The 20,861-nt window shown below is 39.8% G+C and overlaps 1 protein-coding gene across 2 annotated transcripts in view; it reads left to right on the top strand.

The window, feature by feature from the left end:
• Positions 1–383: 383 nt before the first annotated feature.
• The window catches only part of ULK2 (unc-51 like autophagy activating kinase 2), a 40,732-nt gene continuing 20,254 nt past the window's right edge, over positions 384–20,861 (top strand). The window contains exons 1-10 of one of the 2 annotated variants that reach the window (XM_061470304.1): positions 384–1,183; positions 2,411–2,503; positions 3,744–3,785; positions 13,032–13,064; positions 13,433–13,469; positions 15,334–15,507; positions 16,639–16,712; positions 17,640–17,741; positions 18,109–18,167; positions 18,486–18,568. In XM_061470304.1, the coding sequence (XP_061326288.1) occupies positions 1,091–1,183; positions 2,411–2,503; positions 3,744–3,785; positions 13,032–13,064; positions 13,433–13,469; positions 15,334–15,507; positions 16,639–16,712; positions 17,640–17,741; positions 18,109–18,167; positions 18,486–18,568 (790 nt within the window). In that variant the 5' untranslated portion in view covers positions 384–1,090. The remainder of the gene's footprint in view (positions 1,184–2,410; positions 2,504–3,743; positions 3,786–13,031; positions 13,065–13,432; positions 13,470–15,333; positions 15,508–16,638; positions 16,713–17,639; positions 17,742–18,108; positions 18,168–18,485; positions 18,569–20,861) is intronic. The other variant, XM_061470303.1, reaches the window with a different exon arrangement.

Here is a 20,861-nt window from a genome sequence, read left to right as displayed (position 1 = left end):
TCTGTGCTGAGGGCAGCTAGCTCACGGCCACCTCTTGCCCTCCCTCCTCTCCTGGTGGCCCCTCAGCATTGTCCTCACTGGCAGGTGCGCTTGAGGTGGCCAAGAAAGCAGATGAAGTGGAACGCAGCAAGTCTTGGAAGCCACGGCGAGGCGTGAGGGGCTCAGTACACGGTTGGCTTCTACCCCAGCTCTGCGGTGAGGAGGGGGGCAGGTCCCCAGGGCCTGAGCTGCTGTGTCCTCCCTGAGGAGAGGACAGGGTCCGGTCCTGGGACCACGGCGGGCAGCGCTGCTGAGGGGAGGGCGGCGGAGGGACCCCGCGGCGCGCTCCCGGCGGGTTAAACAGGGTGAGGCACTCTTTAGTCGCCGGCGGAAGCAGCCGAGCGCTGGGGCCTGCGCGATGCAACCTATAAAAGGCGTGAGGTGGCGCGGAGGTCTGGGCAGTCGGAGCTGGGGCTGGTGCGGTTTGTGTCTTCGGGGAGGTGCTGGCGGAGCGGCAGGAGCCCCAGGGAGGCGGTGACGGCCTGAGAGACCTCCGGGTGCACCTTCGTAGCGTTCTCCCCTCCAGCGGGCAGTGCGGCGGTGACAGCGACAGCCACCCCCGGAGCCGCGGGCCGCGCCTTCCCACCGCCCTGCTGGATGCTTGGCTTGGTCCCTGAGGGGGGCCGCGGCGCCGGCAGCCCCCGCTGTGGCGGGGCCATGGGGACGGGCAGTGGCAGGGCGCGGAGCCCCCTTCCCCGCTGAGAAGGCCCCTCGTCCCGGCGCCGATGCCGCACTGTCCCCTCTTCCCTGGCCCCTGAGAGACTTCCCCCCCCCGCCCAGCTCTGCTCCTTCCCCGCCTTGCCCTCATGCCAGACGGAGCCCCTCGCCTCGGAGACGCCCTGCAGCAGCCCCGCCGGGCTGGGGGTTTGCGGCTGCCCCCGCGGTATGAGAGGAGCTGCTCCCGCCGCCGGGGGCAGCCAGGAGAGGGGCAGACTCCTACCCCGCCGCCGGTTGCTGTGAGGCGGCTGTAGCTGCCTTGGCTGAAGGAAGACCCCCTTTGTTTTCTCTCCCTCCCTTCTTCCTTCCCGGGGGCTTCATGCCCCGCTGAGGGATGATGGAGGTGGTGGGGGACTTTGAGTACAGCAAGAAGGACCTGATAGGACATGGAGCCTTTGCTGTGGTCTTCAAAGGTCGCCACCGCAAGGTAAATAGCAATGGGCTTTGCTCGCAGCCGGAGCGGGGCCGATTACACAACCCGGGCTGGGGTCGGGGTCGCTCCGCGGAGCTGCAGCTATCAGGAGCCCCTCCCGGTGGGTAGCGATGGTTGGGGGGTGTGTGTCGTCTGAGGGAGTTGTGTCGTGATTTGTGTGTTCGGGGAGAAATAAGAAGGACCGGGCCGGGGTGGGCTGGGTACCGGGGTTTGGGGCTGGGCCTGCCGCTGCTGCAGCCCCAGAGCTGAGCTGCCGGCTCCCGGCCTCCAAAAAACCTCCTTTTTCTCCCGTAACAACCTATCTGCATTCCCACCTCTCCTCTCTGCTGTTTGGTAGCTCCCTCACATAACGGCGAGTGGAGAGTTGCAGCTCTGTGGGAGGCTGAGCCCTTTGTTTGTCTGAAGGTTCATGTTTATCTCGCTGGATAACGAGGGATCTAATGGAAAATTGTCTCCTTTGGGATTGGCAGAAGATCTCTTAAATTCAGAGGTGTCTGGTTTCCTGGCATGGCTTGCTAATCACTCTGGATATTCATAGTTGGTTATGGTTTCTTGCTGCTGTGAGAGTTTATTCTGGTGTTGGTGCCTAAAGTGCTCTGCTTTCCAGAAAACAACTCTTCAGATTTATCATCTTGGAGCACTGGGGCAGCACTCGCGACTTGGAGAGGCACAGGGCAGTGATTTTTGAGTTAAAGAAAGGGGAGGAAAGGAAAACAAAAACTTTAAAGGCCACTGGAGATGCTCCCACCTTACAAATAATAAATTTATTTTTAGATAATGTATAAATAGACAATACAGAAGTTTACTTAAAAAAAACAGAGGTGTTTTCTTGTGCAGTTTTCAGCTGTAGAGCTTAAGGATGAAAATGGGAAGTCCTTACAGGAGAGTGAAAGTAACTGGATCATTGAGAGAGGACTAAAAAGCAGATGCATAGCACCAATACAAAAGAAAAATAAATGGGATATGATTACCTGCTACTTCTGTTTCTTAAATGCTTTGGAACCCATCAACGTGCAGTGTAGCTGCAGCTGGATTTTAATAGCTGTCTAAGCTATTGTGGAATGAAATAGTTCTTGATGGTGTCATGTGATGCAGTCACTGGTGGGTAGAGTAGGGGTGATCTCACAACTTTTTCCTCCAGTTCTTTACTAGGTAGTTGATAGTGGTTAAAGTCAAAACCAATAGAAAACTGACAATACTTTTTTGCTTGTTTGCTTCCAGAAAACTGATTGGGAAGTAGCCATAAAGAGTATTAACAAAAAGAACTTGTCAAAGTCACAAATCCTACTTGGAAAAGAAATAAAAATCTTAAAGGTATGTTAATTTGCAGTGATTTTTAAAGCTTCTTTACTTGAAAAGGAGATTTTTGCCCTAGTTCATTTCAGGTCATGGGTGGTATCACAGTATTTGCTGTTCTGCTGTTTGTTTCTTTTGTTAGTTCCAGGAGAAATTCGGAACTAAAAAGACCAAGATTTAAAAAAAAAAAAAAGGAAAAAAAAAAGATACTTTTTCATCTGGAAATGGTCTCAGAATGGGTTATGGGCATGATTTTGTAGTTAAAAGTAGAAAATTATAGAACCAGTCTTTGTGCTTTGCTTATTGCACAGGTAGAAAATTTGGCCCTTCAGAATGGCTGATGTGGCACCTTTCCCAGGCAGTGCATGCAACAAAAGTCATAGCTGAGGGTGAAACTTCAGTCTTTGATCTTTCCTTACCTTCTTTGCTCAAAGATGCCTTGAAAGCTAAATCACCATGCTGAATTTAATTCCTGAAGCAGTCTTCCCATTTCTGAGGTGTGTTAATTGATTCAAATGTGTAGTGTGGCTCTAATGAACGAAAAAATGGAGCATCAGTTATTCAGTGCTGTTTTATGGGAATGTCTCCTCGGATGGTCTCTTGTCATTCTCCACTCTCTGAACTTCACCACGTCTCATTTTAGATAGTTTTGCAGTAATAATCAGTGCTGCTTTCTTTGCATGTTTCCAAGCTTCTTGAGATACATCACTGTTTTATACACTTAACATATATGTATTTTAGTATATTTGTTACACATTAGAAATTGCAGTGTTTGATATATTAGTGTGCCGCAAGTATTTAGCGAAGACACATGTTATTTTGAGCAGTTACAGTTAGTTTGAGCTGACCTGTGAATTTTATTTGGTGTTACTTGGTTTGATTTCCTTTTCATTGCAAAATGGTGCAGTTGACTTGAACCAGAGTTGGTAACTCTGCTGAGTGGGAAATGTGTGAGACTAAATTTAGTGAAGTTTTCAGTGTTCAATGAAGGATCAGTACTTCCTGTAGCAAGATGTAGAAAATAAGTTCTGCAGCCAGATGTTTTTATGACCTCTGAAGATATTGCCTAATTTCCTATTCTGTAAATATTGTCTAAACAGCCGGGATTTTCTCCAAATTCCATCACGTGGTCTAAACCAGATGCTGCTTTCCTGTGTAAAATTTGGTTCTCTTTAATTATCACCTAGCATAATAAATTTAAAAGAATAATAATAATGACAACAGGTCATTTTCATAATGCAGATATTTTGTTTTACAGGAACTTCAGCATGAGAACATTGTAGCTCTTTATGATGTCCAGGTAAAATATATTTTGATGCCTTTCCATTAAAATTTATTTATGAAAATACAATGCATATGTATGCTTACTGAGTAGAAAATTTTGAATGGCCACATATTTTGTTGCTATGATCAGTCTGGTATTTGGAAAAAGAAATTCAGTTCCCTAGCAGTGTTGGGGGAGTTGTCTTGTCTTTAACACACTACGCACTTACTTTGTGTTGGCTCTTTCTAATAAGCAGGATGCACTGTTGGGATAGAAAGCCATGAAGAATACAGTTTACTGCCAGGCAGCAGGGACAAGCGGCAGCCTGAGAAGCTCTGCAGAGGTTCTTTGTGTAGTTTGGTCCTGTCTCCAGAGGAAAAGAATCAGCTGGCTGGGCTGGGAGCTTGATCAGTGGCATTAACTAATTTCCTGAATTAGCCTAGTTTCCTTGGCCCTATAACTTAATTGGAAAGTGGGTGTTTGTGAATAATGGCTGAATACACCTGAAGGAAAACGTACTAGTAGGAGCTGATCTGGATGGTTGAAGCAAGTGACATTGAGAAGTCAACATAACTTAAAATACTATATAGAAAAGGAGTAGCATCCTTGAGGTCTCTGTAATAAGGAAATGTATTGTGTAGCTCTGTATAACAGCGAGGAAGAACTGAAGGAAGTGGAAGACCACAGTCACACCTGTATCTATTGCTGTTGTCTGTTCAAGAGGCCAGGATAAAGTATAAAAACCAAGCAGACATTTGGATATTTTCAAGTACGAGAAATAAGAATTAAATGGCTTCATTTCGTTCATAATGTCTGCCTCTCTTTATGCCCAGGATCTTAACTGGTAAGGTGAAGGAGTTGGTTTTCTGGCCTGTCCAGGGTGGTGTATTCTACTTGGTAGGAAGTAGATTTTATCCTAAGGCCTGCAAGTGTTGAATAAAGCTAAATGTGATGTAGGTTATACAGCCATTTGTTCTGCTTGAATAAGAACTATGTATTTATCTCCTGGGCTCAATTCTAATCTTAAATGCAGAGTTGCATTTAAGAAAAAAAAAAATTAAGAACCATCCTTAGGCAGTGCACAGTTACAGGAATGGAAAATAGACATTTTTATGTTTTTCAGTATTTTCTGACTTCACACATTTGCACCCTTAAAGGTTTTCAGCTTATGTGTAGGTATGTATCTGTAGCTATAGAAATCTGTGTTCACATGACACATGCATGGCAGGCTCAGGTTTTGCTGTGTATAGTGCTGCAGGACATGTACTAAATTCTTTTGGCTTTGCTACATGAACACCAGTTTTGTACCAACATGAACTGTACATCAGAACTTCCCATTTGGATGTATAGACTCTTCTCTCTCCTGGATCTTCAGAGCTGAGGACTTCATGTGATATGAGCTGCTCTGAGAGGGAAAGTGCAGGTTTTCCTGACTATTGCTAATTGGAAATTATCTCTCAGCATCCTAAATTTAGTATATCCAGCCATCTTAAAAGAAGCTTGAATTGTTGACTGAGGGCGTTGGTGTGTGAGTAAGCAGCTGAATTTCAGATTTATCATTTACAGTTATTTATATGTAAGCATTACTTTCCAAGCTTTGCACTGCAGGTAGTTGACTAGGTATGTATTTTGCTGATTTAACATTGTGTGTCTTCTAAGCCTTGGAAAAGCTCTTTCTTCTTTTGATCTACCCATAGAGCATCCACAAGGGAAGAGAGGGCAGAGCTGTACACTTGTTTGTGGTTTCTTTACCTAAAGGTTATTTATAAACATAACTTCTATGCTTCTCAGCCACAGGTTTGTGTGGCTGTAGAGTGACAGGACTTCTTGAATGATCAGTCCTGTGCTCTTCATTTGAGAAGGTAATGTTGCTGCTTGTCACTGACTGTTGCATTTAAATAAAATCAGCAGTTGAAGAGAAGGGAAAACCTGTGTCTCATACCTTGGGCATATTTCAGACACGTTAATGGAAAACATAAAGCCTGGCAGTATGATGCTACATCTACAGAAGAAATTGCTTTACAAAATATGATCTGAAGAATGTGACACTTGCATAAGTAAGCTTTTCCCGTCCTGCACAGGGCTGTGTTTGTGAAATATTATCCATCATTAACTTGTATGATTACATTAATTTATAACCCAGCAAGAATGAACACTATGCAAGCCATTTACATGTCTACTAGGCTGTTACACCTACTAATTTTCTTCAGCATTTCATGTTCTAGCATGTACTGCCCTTTTGTGTTTGCCACAATACTGTGGACATGCTGATATAGTACAGCAGATAAGACTTTAGGATTTCAAGCAATTTTTAAGTTGCAGAAGCTACTTTTTTTTGCCTCAATGCTGGAGCCAGTGGAGTCTGTCACAGTGGGAAGATCTCAGTATGACTGGGAGTCTTGTTTTATTTTTGTAGTTCTATTGGTCTGAAGTTTTCCTTAACCTTAGACAGTTTGAAGTAAGAAAAAGCTCATGTTTCAGACGTACTGTTTGGCAAACCATTTAGCTGAATAATCCAAGAACTGGTTGTTGCACCAAGTTTCCAGATAGAAAAGATGGTGTGAAATGTAAGTGGCAAAACTAAATAAAAATGTGTAAATTAATTGCAATGAAGAAGAAATATTTTTACATCTCATAATAGTAAATGGAATTATTTGTACTTAATGGCAGTACTTTTGAGATTAAAACTGTATCCCTGCATAGCAATTTGGAATATATCTTTTGAGAATGAAAGGGTAGTTGTTATTTTACATATTGCAAAAGACTTAATTTGGAATTGTTTTCACGGGAGGTAGGTTCCTTCTCTTTCATCTGTTTGTTTATATGAACATTTATCAGTGTAATAAAGAGACATATGCTATTAGGTTTTAATTAGATCTAAGGAGAATTTGTGAACCATTCTGTGGAGAGTATATGAATATTTTAAAAGCTTCTATATGTTGCTGTTGCTTCAGCTCCTATGAACACCATTTTGATAGGTTACTTGGTGTGTACAGGGTGCTCTGAGATAAATTACTAGAAATGCCATTCATCCAAAGACACACCCAAATGAATTGGTGTGTGCATTGGTTGGCATCAAAATCTTTTGTTCTGGTGCCAGCACAATAATTGCCCTTGATTTCTGTGAGGTGTTTACATGCAACACTGGCAGGTTTGAGCTGCAGTTCAGCATTTGATGTGAGCAGAGGAGCACTGCATACCATTGTTGCTTGTGCCATCTCAGAAGGCTGGGGATCTGCACACCTGGGTGTGGAGACCATTGGTTCTAAGCATGAAGACATTTGTGCATATAAACTTAAGTATGAACTCTTCATCTGTGAGAGGCAGATGTTTTGCAGCAGTAGGGCTCTGAAAGATAAATATAAGCAGCTCACCTCTAAATGCGAGATTAATTTTTTCACAAAGTGAAATGCCTAAAACACCCCAGGCTATAATCAATGGATAGCAAGACGTAACCTGTTGAGACCTATTTTTATTTATCTTCTTGATCAAGACTTTGGTAGTCTTTTTTTTTTCAAGAAAAAAAAAAAAATCCTGTATCTCTCAAATGGCATAAGAGTGCAGCTCTTTTCCCTTGGTGGTGTTGTGGGATGTCATTCATCCTGCAAAAGAAGATTGATCTTGGATCCTGTTAATTGAGGAAATGGAGCCCACTGTTTCTCAAAAACAAAAAGAACCTAAAAGAACCTCTAACTCACCAGCATGAAGTACTTTGAGGTCCTTGAATAAAGTATTATACTGAAGTATGAAGGTATCAGTGAGTTATTTGGAATGTGCTATAGTTAGGACATGAATTTACAGTTTTGTGCCGTTCATGATCCCAAGTGTGTGCTGGGTAGAACTAATCTCTCACATAGTGCCGGACAGCGCCTGTTTTAGCGAATAATTTAATTCAAAACCTCTTTTGAATGTCAGCAATCAGAATGAAAGCTGTAACTTACCTTGGAGATAGCATTTTAGAATGAATTAATGTCTCCACTGTATGGAGTCTGAAGTTTGCTATTTGAACAGTAGTTTGAGGATAACTAATTTCTAGTGTGTTAGTGGAGAAACAGTATCTGAACAGAAATTGTTTCTTGCCTTAGCTTGTTGCTACATAGCAGACAAAATAACTGTATCTGCTTCTGCTGTCTTTGACAGCAGTGAAACCTATGAGAGCAAATCCAGTGGTCCTTCTGGTACCTGCATCTCAGCCTTTACTTATACACAGGTACCTCTGAGTTCTTGGGATGCTGTGGAACAAACTATACTATCTATACCTGTTGTTTTACCAGTGGGAATTAAATCTTGCTGTTTGGTTGAACCAAGGACTCCAGTTGGTCTGCTAGTATTGCATGTTTCTTGAGTCATTTGCTTCAAGTGTTCTGGTGTGTGCTCTTGTTTTTGGTATCTCACAGCTTTGATTGCCTCCATACTTTCATCATAGCTGTTTCTGAACTGTTGTCTTTTGAAAGAGGACATCTTAGTATATTTTTATTTTCCCTCAGCTCTGTAAGTCCACTGTGTTCTCCAGTATCCATCCTCACTGTGTGTGGAAATAGTCATGTGAAAACATGCTGTTCAGACAAGTTTTCAGGCAAAAAGAAAAATCCTGCCCTGTAGAAATAGTAAAGATTTTGAAATACTACCTGGCAGCTGATGCTAGCTGGAAGGTTGGTTGCGACAATATTGGGCTGCAAGGAATGATGCCAGTGTAGGCGTTCAAGGTTAGGGACAACCAGTTGGAATTTGATTTGGCCACCAGAACCAAAGAGTTGGAATTTCTACATTGTCCTTAGCTTACCCGCTGTGCCTAGATGCTGTAATTTGTATTTCAAAACTGTTTCAGATGATCTTCTAGTATGTGAGTGTGGTAAATGTTTAGTGTGCTGTCAACAGTTTTGCCTTTTTTTTTGTGTTGTGCAGCAGGCCAGTCTCTTTCACTACCTCCCGTATGTGTTAGTTAAGTACAATGTTTCACATAACAGAAAATGAATGATTGGCTATTGTGGTACATTTCTCCATGGCTGATTGCTCTTTTATGTAAATAATTGGCAGCATGCATGCTATTTGAATCCTACAGGCACATGTCAAGTGACATTTAGTCTAAGACTTAACATTTAGTCACAACTAACAAAATGTTCAGTCCTTTGCCTTATGGGAGCTGAACATGGTAGAAGTTGCTGCTGTGGTGCACACAGAAAGTAAACAGAGTATCTGTAATACAGTAAGAAACAGCCCTAAAAAGATCTGGGCCAGTCATTTTTTCACTAAATCATTAGAATTTCTGCCAAATTAATTTAATGGGGGGGGGGGAGAAAACCAGACAAAAAACCCAGAAAACAAACCCCACAACCAAAAAAAATAAAATTAAAAAAGCTCCAAATAAAGCCCAAATTAACACATCAGAAAATCAGTTGGATAACAGCAGTGCACAAGCCTTCAGGTTAACTCTCATGAACTCCAGCTAACCAGAATCTACAGGCCTCAAACAGAAGCATATTAACTGTTTATTTGCCACAGTTTCAGCTTTGGCTGCTCACCAAGAGCTCCCTGCAGACTTTCAACTTGTTCTAAAAGAGGACTTTCTAACCCAAAAGAAATCTAGAGTATGTTTCTGCCAGTACACCAGAGTTCTAGCAACAGCTGTCAGAAGTAACCATGCATGTTTTGACTTCTTTTTCGATTAATGGCTTTAAAATGGAACTGCTGTGCTGAGCCTGTGCTTTGGATTGGAACTTCACATCCCCTGAGACTACTGGGATTAAAACAGAGCAAATTTTGGCAAATATGTTGCCTCTTAATCCCTTTCTATTAGGTTTATCTGTAAGCTTTCAGAATTGTAAAATGTTTCCCTATTAACCTTTGTCATCTTTTACTTCAACTTAGAAGTTCAAACCTAGATTCAGAATAGGGAGCAAAAATGGGTTTTGTCAAGAAAATTTCAAGCAACAAAGCAAGGCATGCTGGGCAAAACTGTTCTGTAATTGTTGCAACACAGCATACATTTGTTTTGCTTCATTGTTTTTCCAGGTAGAAGTGTAGGCGAGAATAACTCCAGCTGCAGTAATTTTATGATCTGTGTATCGATGTAAATATTCAAAAGCTTATTTCAAGAAGCAGTTTAGAACAGCTTGCTAGGTCAGCTTTATTCCTGCACGATAGGTCTGAAACATGCTGATTTACTAGTCTTTTCTTTTTTGAGCACTTTGCTTAGCAAGTCAACAGCAATCACAAGTCTAGGGAATGATAATAGGGATAGGCTTAGTTTTCAGCAGAATAATTTAGGAGGGAAATGTATGTCTACAGAATTAACTTGTGTCTTCTGAGTGTATTCCCAAAATGGAGATCACATTCACAGTCAGGCTGGCCAAGAACTGTAATGCAAAATCTGAGGGATGAACACTTCAGCTGTTGTGAACTAACATTTGCATTGGTGGGATATTGAAAAGTGTTTGGTTATGTGTTAAAGTTGAGATGAGATGTGACTGGGGAGCTTGGTACCAGGAATGTGCCAAATATTACTTTAGCAATACAAATGAGGAAGGACTTTTGACTGGTCTGGGACAATCTCTTTGTCAAACCTCTAATCTCATCTGATTTAGTAAAAAAGAATTACCCGAGCTACAAAAGGAAACACTCTAATTCTTAGTATGACTTTAACCAAGTGACTTGCTTGATTACTTTAAATCAAGAATATTGGTCAAAATAAGATGAATGATTCTACTGGGGGGAAGTCTAGTGGCTTTCTTTAAGCAGGTGGGGGTTAGTACAGCAGGACAAATCATCAACTCCATGTTTCTGAAGAGAGCAGTTTGATTTGAAAGGACTTTCCAGGGGAATCCAGAAAACACATTCTCTTAGTTTTGAGATGAATGAATGTCTGTTGTGAGCCGAGCATTACATACTGCCATAAGCTGCTGGTTTTGTACAGAGACTGTTGTGTAGTGGAGGCACTGACGCTGTGGAACATCTATTTCTGATTCATGGGATTGCTATGTTTGGGTGGAAATCCATTAGCTGGGGTTCTTTCTTGTCACTGGAAAACAGGCAGTTTCCATGCTTCTTAGCTGCATTATTCTTTTACATATCACAGTTGTCCTTTAAGTGACATGCTCTGCAGTTGGCAGAGTTTTTAGTTCAATAAATGGGGATCTCAGAGTTGTTGTTTGTCATCCTTGGGGTTCCTTAAAAAGAGTGAGTTTCTGTCTTGTGAGATGTTGCAAAGGAACTATGTAGAAAGAAACAACATTTATCATTACATATTTTCAGTAATTTACAGAACAAGTAGTTATCCTTTTTTTGCTTTAATGTATACACTTTAGGTTTTGGGGCATTTATAGGATTGCAAATTATGGTTTGCATTGGTCACAGCTGTTACAGAAACATTGAACAATTGGGACTTCTGAAATTTGATCTACTGCTGCTTTAATAGTCTGTATTGGTTGGAGTTTGCCTTTCATTCCCGACAGGTTTGACTAATGTTCCTAGAAACTTGCTTTCTTTGAGGCTAATTTCCAGATGTAAACAGATCTGTAATGTCCTTGATACTCTGAGCTGGAAAGAACCTCAAATGCATTTCTGTAACACAGACAAGAGTGGCTAAACTAAATGCTTCCTGAAAGCGAAGCAGCCTAATACAGTCTTGAATTAACCTTAAAACAGCCAGTTCATCTTGAACTGAACTTGGTACAGTTATCTGTAGTGATACCTGTATCTGTGATGGTTTAGTAGAAATCTGTTTTAATGGATTGTGCCATCCGTGTGCTGTATGTGATAGTTGAGGTCTTTGGTTTCCTTCACCTGGGCCTATGGGCCCATTTTTTCTTTATTTTTCTTTCCAAGCTTCCTAGTCTGATCTGTTAGTGAGCCCTTGAAAATGGTACTCTTGTGCTAGTTCTTGCCAGGTCAGCCAAAGCGAACATGTACTGAAGCTTTAACACAAGCACTGAGAAAGGTGACTTAAGTTCACAGCTTTTGTTTTGCCTTGCAGTGTCCCTTTTGACTTTCTTTTTGTCACTAGTTAGCAGAATACAGTCAGACTGACTACATTTCCACTTTGAGCTGGGGTATATGCCTGGCCTTGTGTGTTTTGCTGTCTTGGTATTTTACTTCAACTGTCTTAAAAACATATTTTCCCACAAACTGTCAATCCTTTGTTTATTTTTAAACTGAAAGGGAGGTAACATACCATGCAACTAAAACCATCATCCTGTTTATTGTATGTCCTTATGTTTCCTTCTGCTTCTCTTTGTGTTCTTGCTGTCTTACTCAGTCAGCTCACAGGGAAAAATGCTTTTAGTTTATAAAAGATCTCCGAGTGTTCTCAACTTCGTTTTGTTGCCAGCTGTAGGCGCAACAGAACTTATATGCAGGAGGCTTTGTGGAAAATGATGTTGGTTATTGGCATAGACAGGTAGGCTCCTTCTTCCCTCACACAAAATAAGTAGTTGTAAAAAAGGTGAATGTTCTTGTTAGGGTCAGGTTTAAGCACAGATATTTCTACTGCATTTTTGTGGCATGTGTAGATAATTTACAGTAGAAGTTGGCTAATCTGTCTTTCAGTAACTTCTACCCAGTTACAAGAGAGGGAATTCAGGTTGCAAACAGGTTAGGTCAAAGGAGGTCAGCGCTTTGGAAAATCTCAGTAGGGCTGCCATAACGAATTGCACCTTTGCCATAAGGCATTTAGATCCGTGGCAGGGACGTGCTTCTGCCAGTGACTTTCTGAGGGAGATACTTTGCAGAAGTATGCATGACTCCTGAAGTAATTATACTGCAAAATAGTATTTGGGTTTATTCCAGACGGTTAACTGCGCTGTGATTTCTGCCTGGCCTTTGGCCTGTCAGATGGGAGAACCAAAGCTTGTTTTACCCAGAAGCAAGGAATGTAACTTTGGATTTCCTCCTTAGAAAGCTGGTTATCATAGCCACATTGTCTTGCTTATGGTTTGTAACTCTGTCCAGCATTTGTGACTAAATATTACTGGCACTTGAAAGCTGGGGGAGTGACATACAGCGGAAACTGATGTTACTTACTGTATGATGCTCTTTCAAATGATAGCTTTAGTCTTCAGGATATTTGTTGCCTGGTAGTTTCTTTTTACAAATGCTAATGTTTTTGAAAAGGCATAGTATTTAATAGTAGGGAATGTATGTATCTGCTACCCTCTAAAACAGTGACTTTAACATGAGGTGTCTCAGTTGATTGAAAAAAATTTCATGTTACACTTGGTTAATGCAGGTGCTGAAGGCTTTGTCTTGTCATATTCTTAAATGGGATTTGTTCTTCTTCTCTTTCAGGAAATGCCCAATTCTGTCTTCTTGGTAATGGAGGTATATGTTAACATACATGTTTCTTTCTGGCTGATTATAAAGGTGTTTTTTAGACAAAACGTCTTTGCACAGCTGCAAAAGAACCATGACTTGTTAAAGCAAGTAGTTCTGAAAACTAGATTATTTACTTCCTATGCAGTGCTAAATTAGCAGCGTTTGTTCCATAAAGTATTCCATTTAATGTTCTGATACTAGAAGTATTGATGAAGTGTTACATCTCAAATTATTAATTATAGATAATCAACAAAACAATTTTAAGGCAAGCAGCTGAAAGAGATATTTCCATTTTCATTGAAAGATTACAAAATAAAAAATACAATGAAAGTTTCAGTATTTGTGTTTTGAATAAAAACCTTTCTTTTTAACAGTACTGCAATGGTGGGGATTTGGCAGATTACTTACAAGGTAATTGATCACTATATTTCCCTATTCAGAAGCTGTTGCATTACATGCTTATATTCTGTATTCCTGTAATCTGCTGATGTTTCTCTTAAGATATTTTGGCTTGTCTTTTAAATATATTTCTGTTCATGAAATGTCTATAATACTACAATGCATGTTCACTCTGGTGTGATTTCTCGAGTCCCCTCTTCATAAATTCACCAGGAATCTGTTGAGTGTTTTATTCAGTCAAGGTCAGCAGCAGAGTGCTGTTTGTGTTTGTGTGCCACCCTGGTAACTTGAAAACTAAATTTTGAAGCTGCAGGGAGCCATAAGGTTTTTGCATTTGCTTAAAAATAGTGTGTTTAAATGCCACTCATAATTGAAATTCAAATCCACAATGTAGCAATGAAGGTGAATAAAATAATGCACAAGCAGAAACTGCTTTTGCCACTGCTTTTGAAACAGTTGAATTTAATATTTCCTTATTTGTAAATGAGAGAGAAGATGTAACTAACTATAAATAGAAGAGAAGAGAAGGCTGCGTGGAGACCTCATAGCAGCCTTCCAGTATCTGAAGGGGGCCTATAGGGATGCTGGAGAGAGACTCTTCATTAGAAACTGTAGTGATAGGACAAGGGGTAACGGGTTAAAACTTAAACAGGGGAAGTTTAGATTGGATCTAAGGAGGAAGTTCTTTCCTGTTAGGGTGGTGAGGCACTGGAATAGATTGCCCAGGGAGGTTGTGAATGCTCCATCCCTGGCAGTGTTCAAGACCAGGTTGGACAAGGCCTTGGGTGATACAATTTAGCGTAAGGTGTCCCTGCCCACGGCAGGGGGGTTGGAACTAGATGATCTTAAGGTCCTTTCCAACCCTAATTATTCTATGATTCTATAAATAGCATGCGGAAAAATATGTGGGTTTCTATTACTAAAGTTGTGGTTTGGGGGCTGCTCCCAGTGTTTTGATTCTACCTGCTTTCTTTTCCAAGATCTGCACTTAGAAATACTGAATTACTTGTAACACTTTCTACAAAGAGGCACTTCTGGTTTAGAAGTGATTTTGCCCTTCAATGTGGCTCTGCCCAAAGGGAAGACACAAGTTATAGAATCATGACAAATCAGTTCTTATTCCAAACAAAATTTTGAGCAGAGATGGTAACCTTCCTATTTTTCTTGATGAAAATATTCTTCTACTTGCCTTTGTATCTCAGTATGTTGAAGGAATCTGTCTGTGAACAGCTATTGTTATGGTAACTGTGCATATTAAAAGCCTAATTCACTTCTCTTAAAATCCTTTGAAAGACTCGTACAGTATAATCCAGCTCCTGTGTTCAGTACTTTTTCATACCGCAGAGTGAGGTAATAACTTCTGAGGAGACTTTCAAAAATACATCGTATTCTTTCCCTTCCAAATAAATTTTATCATGGATGAAATTTTGTTTAGCAGAGTGGTTATTTGCATCCCCATAATAATTTTTTAAAGAACAGGTTTTGTGGCTTCAGGTTGTAACAAGACTGTAGATACATTTAATGTTCTAAACTGTGAAGTTCTTTTATTTTCTTGGCTCCTTTGGCTTTTTGGTAAGTTTAGGATTTAATGGTGATTGAGAGGCTTTTTAATTATTATGCTACAATGTTGAATAAACTGTTATAAACCCAGATCATTGAGTAGTGTAACTAGTGTAAGACTGTGGAGATGTGTATGTTGTTGGGAGTATATACCTGTATAAGAAAACACTGAAGACTGGAATGTTCTGAATGTAATTCGCTATGGGTTGATTGTCTTCATTGTTCTCACAGTCAATCACTGTGAAGTTTATTGCTTTTTGCCCAAAGATAATTATACTTATTTTCTCATCTGTTAATGTGTATGTTTTATTTCCAGCTAAAGGAACTCTTAGTGAAGACACCATCCGTGTGTTCCTCCAGCAGATTGCAGCAGCAATGCGCATTCTGCACAGTAAAGGAATCATTCACAGGGATCTTAAACCACAGAATATTTTGTTGTCTTACGCCAGTCGTAGGAAGTCAAGTGTCAGTGGGATACGTATTAAAATAGGTAAATATGCTTTTCTCTGATGTAATGGTGAATTATCACTGTTGGATTGTTTTCCTGCTCTGAAGTGTCTTTGTACTGAAAGCACAGAGGGTGTACTGGATATGGTGTGTATTAAATTTATGCAAATCAGGCAGTAAGTCTAGAATGATGAACTTTATGCTGTAATACAGATTCTCAGTATTTTCTATCAAGAAAGATGGAGTCATAAAGACCTTTTTGAGTAAATCTGCAGGAAAAAGAAACCTATTTAGCTGATGTTTCTAGTATTAAGCTGTTTTAATTGGATGTAAATCTGTAACCTTTGAAACTTTGAGTAGCCTTTAGTCCATTTCAATGTGTATGCATACATGAATCCAGTCTTAGTTTCAGCTGGGGGTGTTTTTGTGGTAGACCCTCCTAAGGGTTATTTGAGAAGTTTAGAAATGCAGGTTTTGACCTATTTTTGACAGAAGAAGGTTTGGCATTGTAAATGGGGGGAGATGTCAGTTGTTCAGGATACTACCAAACTCCTCTTCAGAGGACACTTAAGGCATTTTAACCTCTCGTTGTCTGTTAAAATGTCTGTTTAAAAATACCTTGTTTTAAACAAGTTTACTTTCTGTGCTTTTGCTCAGCTGAAATCTGAGGTCTGTTCCAACTCAGTCCATCTTCTGAGCAGCACAGAGGAGACAAAACTTCTTACTTCCCTTGCTGTCCTTCCTTGATAGTTTCAGATGCTTTTGCCTACGTGGAAAATTCAGGCACTGGAAACTTGCCTTCTTAAACTTCTACCTGATATGATTTCACTGGAGCAGATTATATATTCATCACTCTTAATGAACCATTTATATTTAGCCACTGACTTTAATCCTTTCCTGCTGACGCCAGACAGCATTCTCTGCAGCTGGGAGATGGTGGAACAGCAGTTTGTGCAAACTATGCCACTGCTGTTTCTTGGCTTGCTCTTTGGAAGATAATACATTATTCTTTCAGTGGAACATAGATTTTACTGTTCCATGTAGTTAGCTATATATTATACGTGTCTTTTTTCTCTCTAACTGGTAATTGTAGCAGATTTCAGTAAGACAGACAATTTTTAGACTCTAAAAATCTGAAAATTCTTTTCATTGACAAATGTGTTTCTTTATGTAGCTGACTTTGGTTTTGCTCGTTATCTGCATAGCAACATGATGGCTGCAACTCTGTGTGGTTCCCCTATGTATATGGTAGGTGACAGTATATTTCAGATTATGTTGCTTATCTCAAACATTTTCCTACTAGAACAGAATAATCTACTGCTTGCAGATTGGCAAATACCTAATACTGCTTCAGAAGTATTTGGGTCAGCATGCAGTTCACCTTCCCGTAGTTTTACTAGCGCCTGTTTTCTTGTGATGTGGGGATCGCAATTGTTAAAATCAGAGTCATTGAACATCCCTTAGCAATGCAGGGAGGAAAAATCTTGGAGAATTAAAAGGCAATACATCCTAGCATTTTTATTTTTTTTCCTGTGAAGTGGTTTCATTCCCACTTAACATATTTTTCCCCTCGAAAATAAGGCATTATCTCATTTCCAGTTTCTAAGAAAATCAAAAGTGATCAAATACAGACTAGAAGTTAAAAAGCTACTTGATGTTTCATTCTGGTTATTTAATGTATTCTCTCACATTTGAGATTTGTTCTGTTTGTTCGGGTTTTTTCTAAAAATTTGAAGTTAATGGCTATCAATTTTTACTAACTAGTGTGGTTGTCAGTTTTGAGCACTGAACTGTCCGACTTTGGCATTACCACTACTGTACTCTATGGTCACAGGAAGATATTTTGACTTTCCCTTGGTGCATTTTTGTATGTGTAAAATGGTGGTAATAATAATCCTTATGAAATGCTTTGTTATTTATCCATGAGGAGCACTGCATAAACCAAGTAAATAACAATTGACCTCATATCCCATACATGCTAATTGTTAGATGCTTTCTTTAGAACATAGCTTTCAGATAGAACTGTCTCCTTTCAAGTCATGTGATGCAAATTAAAATGTTAATTTTGTCTTAAAGTGGTTTCTGTTAATACTGTTCTGATAGAAGTGTAGAATTTGTATTGCTATGGCTTTGCTGTTCTGCTTTTCCCCTCTGAGACCTTGCTTTTCTTTCCAGGCCCCTGAAGTGATTATGTCTCAACATTATGATGCTAAAGCAGATCTGTGGAGCATAGGAACTGTGATTTATCAGTGTCTTGTTGGAAAGCCACCTTTTCAGGTAACACTTTATTTCCCTTTCCCTCTTTAGTCTCATGGAAACTCTTAGGGCTTTTCCTTCCAGTCATGCAAACAGAAGTGAATACTGATACCTGGATGTAGTGTCAGTGGTTCAACGTCCAGATTATTTGAGGATGATACCAAGGGAGAAGGTGCTCATACTTAGTCTGTGAGGTCCATGTGTTCAGTCCAGAGGAAATATATGAGGATACATAGTACTGAAGTTACTGCTGTGCTTAGGGTTTTCTTTTTTAATGCCTCCTTTTATATGCAAAAGCCTCCTTTTTGCGTATGTGTGCATAGGTATGTACAAAAAGCTATTTTGTGCATGAAACTGAGCTTTAATAATGTACATTTTTATTTGACAGGCCAATAGTCCTCAAGATTTGAGAATGTTTTATGAAAAGAACAGGAATTTGATTCCTAGGTATGTCACCATGGCCTTTTCTGTCACTTGAGCTTGTTGACTAAACACTTTTTTCATCTTTGGGAATGCTTGGGATTCATAAAAATACTTGATGTTGCTCTCTTTGCAAGGACGTAGTATGATAACAGTGACTCATGTTGCATCTTGCCTTTATTTGTACCTTGCTGAGTTGCAAGGGTTACGTGCTAAAGCTATGGAGCATGTATAGTGAAGATGCAGGGACGTGGCAGAATGCTGACTTTCTGAAATTTAATGTGCTATGCATTATTTAATGCATACATTAAATTTAATGCATGTTTTACTTCCTCTTGTGTGCAGTATTCCTAGGGAAACATCAGCTTATCTGGCTGACCTGCTGTTGGGTTTGCTTCAGAGAAACCAAAAAGATAGAATGGACTTTGGTATGTAATTTTTCCTTTTGCTCTCTTGACTTTCCTTGTTAGTTGTATTCTTGTGAGCAAAATAACACTGTTGACCTTTTGTCCACAGCCAATTACATGAAAAGTGAAGTATATTTTTCTTCTCAGTAACGATAAAGAAGGCAGAGTAGCCAAAATAAATCATTAGGTAACTACTGTCAGTATTAAGTAATGCCTGTAAATAATGACTTTTTGTTGTAAATTAGTTTAATGTTATAAATTCATTTAATTCTTTCAGTCGTGGCCTCCTCCCCCTCAGTATTATCAGATAGAACTTAAATTTCCTGTTAGTCTTCTATTTGTGTTGCTTTCACTGGTGTTTCGGCTTCAGATCAGGAGCAGATATCTCTGATCTCCATGTGGTGTTGGTTGCAGAAATGTAACAAAGTGCTGGCAGTGAGAGATGTGACATTACATCAGAATTGTTTATATACGCAAATACGAGCTCCCAGTATTGCACTTGGGTATTGCCAACTGTGAAGACTTCTTTATTATAGTGAAGTATTTTTCACTGTTTGTTATCTTTTAAGCCCAAAAGCAGGAGTAACAGCAGTTGTATCTTTGTATTTTGTAAGGTCCTAAAAGTGGCTGAAGTTTGCATACTGTTAGACATTGCTGCAGTGTCTATTTAGGACTGCGTTTTGCATCAGTTGGGAATTTAAACCTAGTGCAAACTAGAGGGATACCCTCTTAACTAGTGAACTTGTTTGTCTCCAGTTTACTTCTGTGTTTGTCTTTTTATCTGGATATCTGTGGTTGCAGAACATTGTGCTAACTTCTTAAGGTTTCAAGGCCTTGAGTCAGTACTGTTGAATCATTCAAACTGGCTACAACTGTTGCCTCTTCAAAGTTAATCAGGAGTAGAATTTACATGTGTGTGCTTTGTGCTGGCTGGGTTGTTGCTCACTTCAGTCTCAAAAAGCCTTTTTAATGCTGGGGTTTTGGTTACCTGCTACTGAAAAAGTAGTAAGGCTTTTTACTTTTTTTTAATGCAAACTCGGGCAGCATTTGTTAAAGACTGCTGAAAAGTTAAGTCTTCTGTTAGTTCTTGTTAGCTGCATCTTATATGTCACATTATTCATGCTGATTGTTTAAACGTTACAACACTTTGTTACTGCAGTTTTACCATAGCTGTAAGGAAATGTTAATCTTAAAATTTTAGTTAGTTAAAGAGAACTTACCTAAATACAAGTATCTTTTTCATTATTATATGTCAATAGCAATGTGTTTTATTACTGAGCTTCATTTAGAGCAACAAGATAGGTGACCCATCAAGTTTAATCTATGGAATGGCAAGAAACAGCCTAAACCTCAAAGTCTTTTCATGTTCTTTGTAGATAAGGTGTAGTTCTTTCCTCATCATAAGCTATTAGTTCTTGTGATGCTGAGATCCTAGGGTGAGTTGCAACCCAAAGTAAGATATGCTCAGTTCTTATTTCAGCTTATGAAACTTCACCATTGCTCTTCAGTTATGCATGCTAGCCTGGTTTTGATGCAGTACAGAAGTACACAAAATCGATTCATTCATCACATGTGGTCCTTGTGTATTTGTGATAAGACAACAGTGTTTGTTAGGCTGTGGAAAGAGGAGGATTCAAAAGGCATTTTAGTTCTTTACTTGAAGCTTTGAAGATTTTCCTAGCTACTTTTCTTTTCAGCTTCTGCTGTGTTTTGCTCCAAGAAATATCAAGTATTTTCTTTCTAGTAATCTGGATTTTAAAACATCAATACTGGCATAATTAAGGTGTTGCTCTTCTGAGAGCCAGCCATGGGGTTTTGTGTGTAGATGTGACTGACATAACTCAGCTGCTGTATGTAAAAACTACTAGAATTCAGAACCAGAAAAAAAATCATGATAATTGAGTAAAACATCCCAAATGATGACAGTATTCAGGGGTTGATACATAAATCTGTATGTCTAGAAGAATGAATATGTCACAGACATGGAGTTTGAGTAATTGAATCCACTTTGCACTCTGGGTGTGCTAGTCCCTACAGTTTCTTCAAACATGGAGAATTCGCTGTATTATTTGTGGTAGTGGGAGAATGCATTTGTGCTTAGAAAGAAAAATAGAAAGCAGAAAGCTAGTGATGAAAGTCATGTTTTCCTTGGCTGAGCCACTTAAAGGGCCTCAAAGGGGCTGCTCTGGAATGTGCTTAGCAAAGGGAGTGAAAGGGAGAGTGTGTAACTGAGCCCAGTTGCCTGTTGTTAAAGTAAAAATAGCATTGGAAATCTTGTTGATCTTCCAGCAATATAAAGTAGAACAGCAGGTGT

Source organism: Pezoporus flaviventris, unplaced genomic scaffold (assembly GCF_033815535.1).
Source record: "Pezoporus flaviventris isolate CSIRO_AGI_PZ_B2104156 unplaced genomic scaffold, CSIRO_AGI_Pfla_v1 ptg000063l, whole genome shotgun sequence".
Lineage (NCBI taxonomy): Eukaryota > Metazoa > Chordata > Aves > Psittaciformes > Psittacidae > Pezoporus > Pezoporus flaviventris.
Note: the sequence above shows the minus strand (reverse complement) of the source record. Positions and strands in the feature narration are given on the sequence as shown.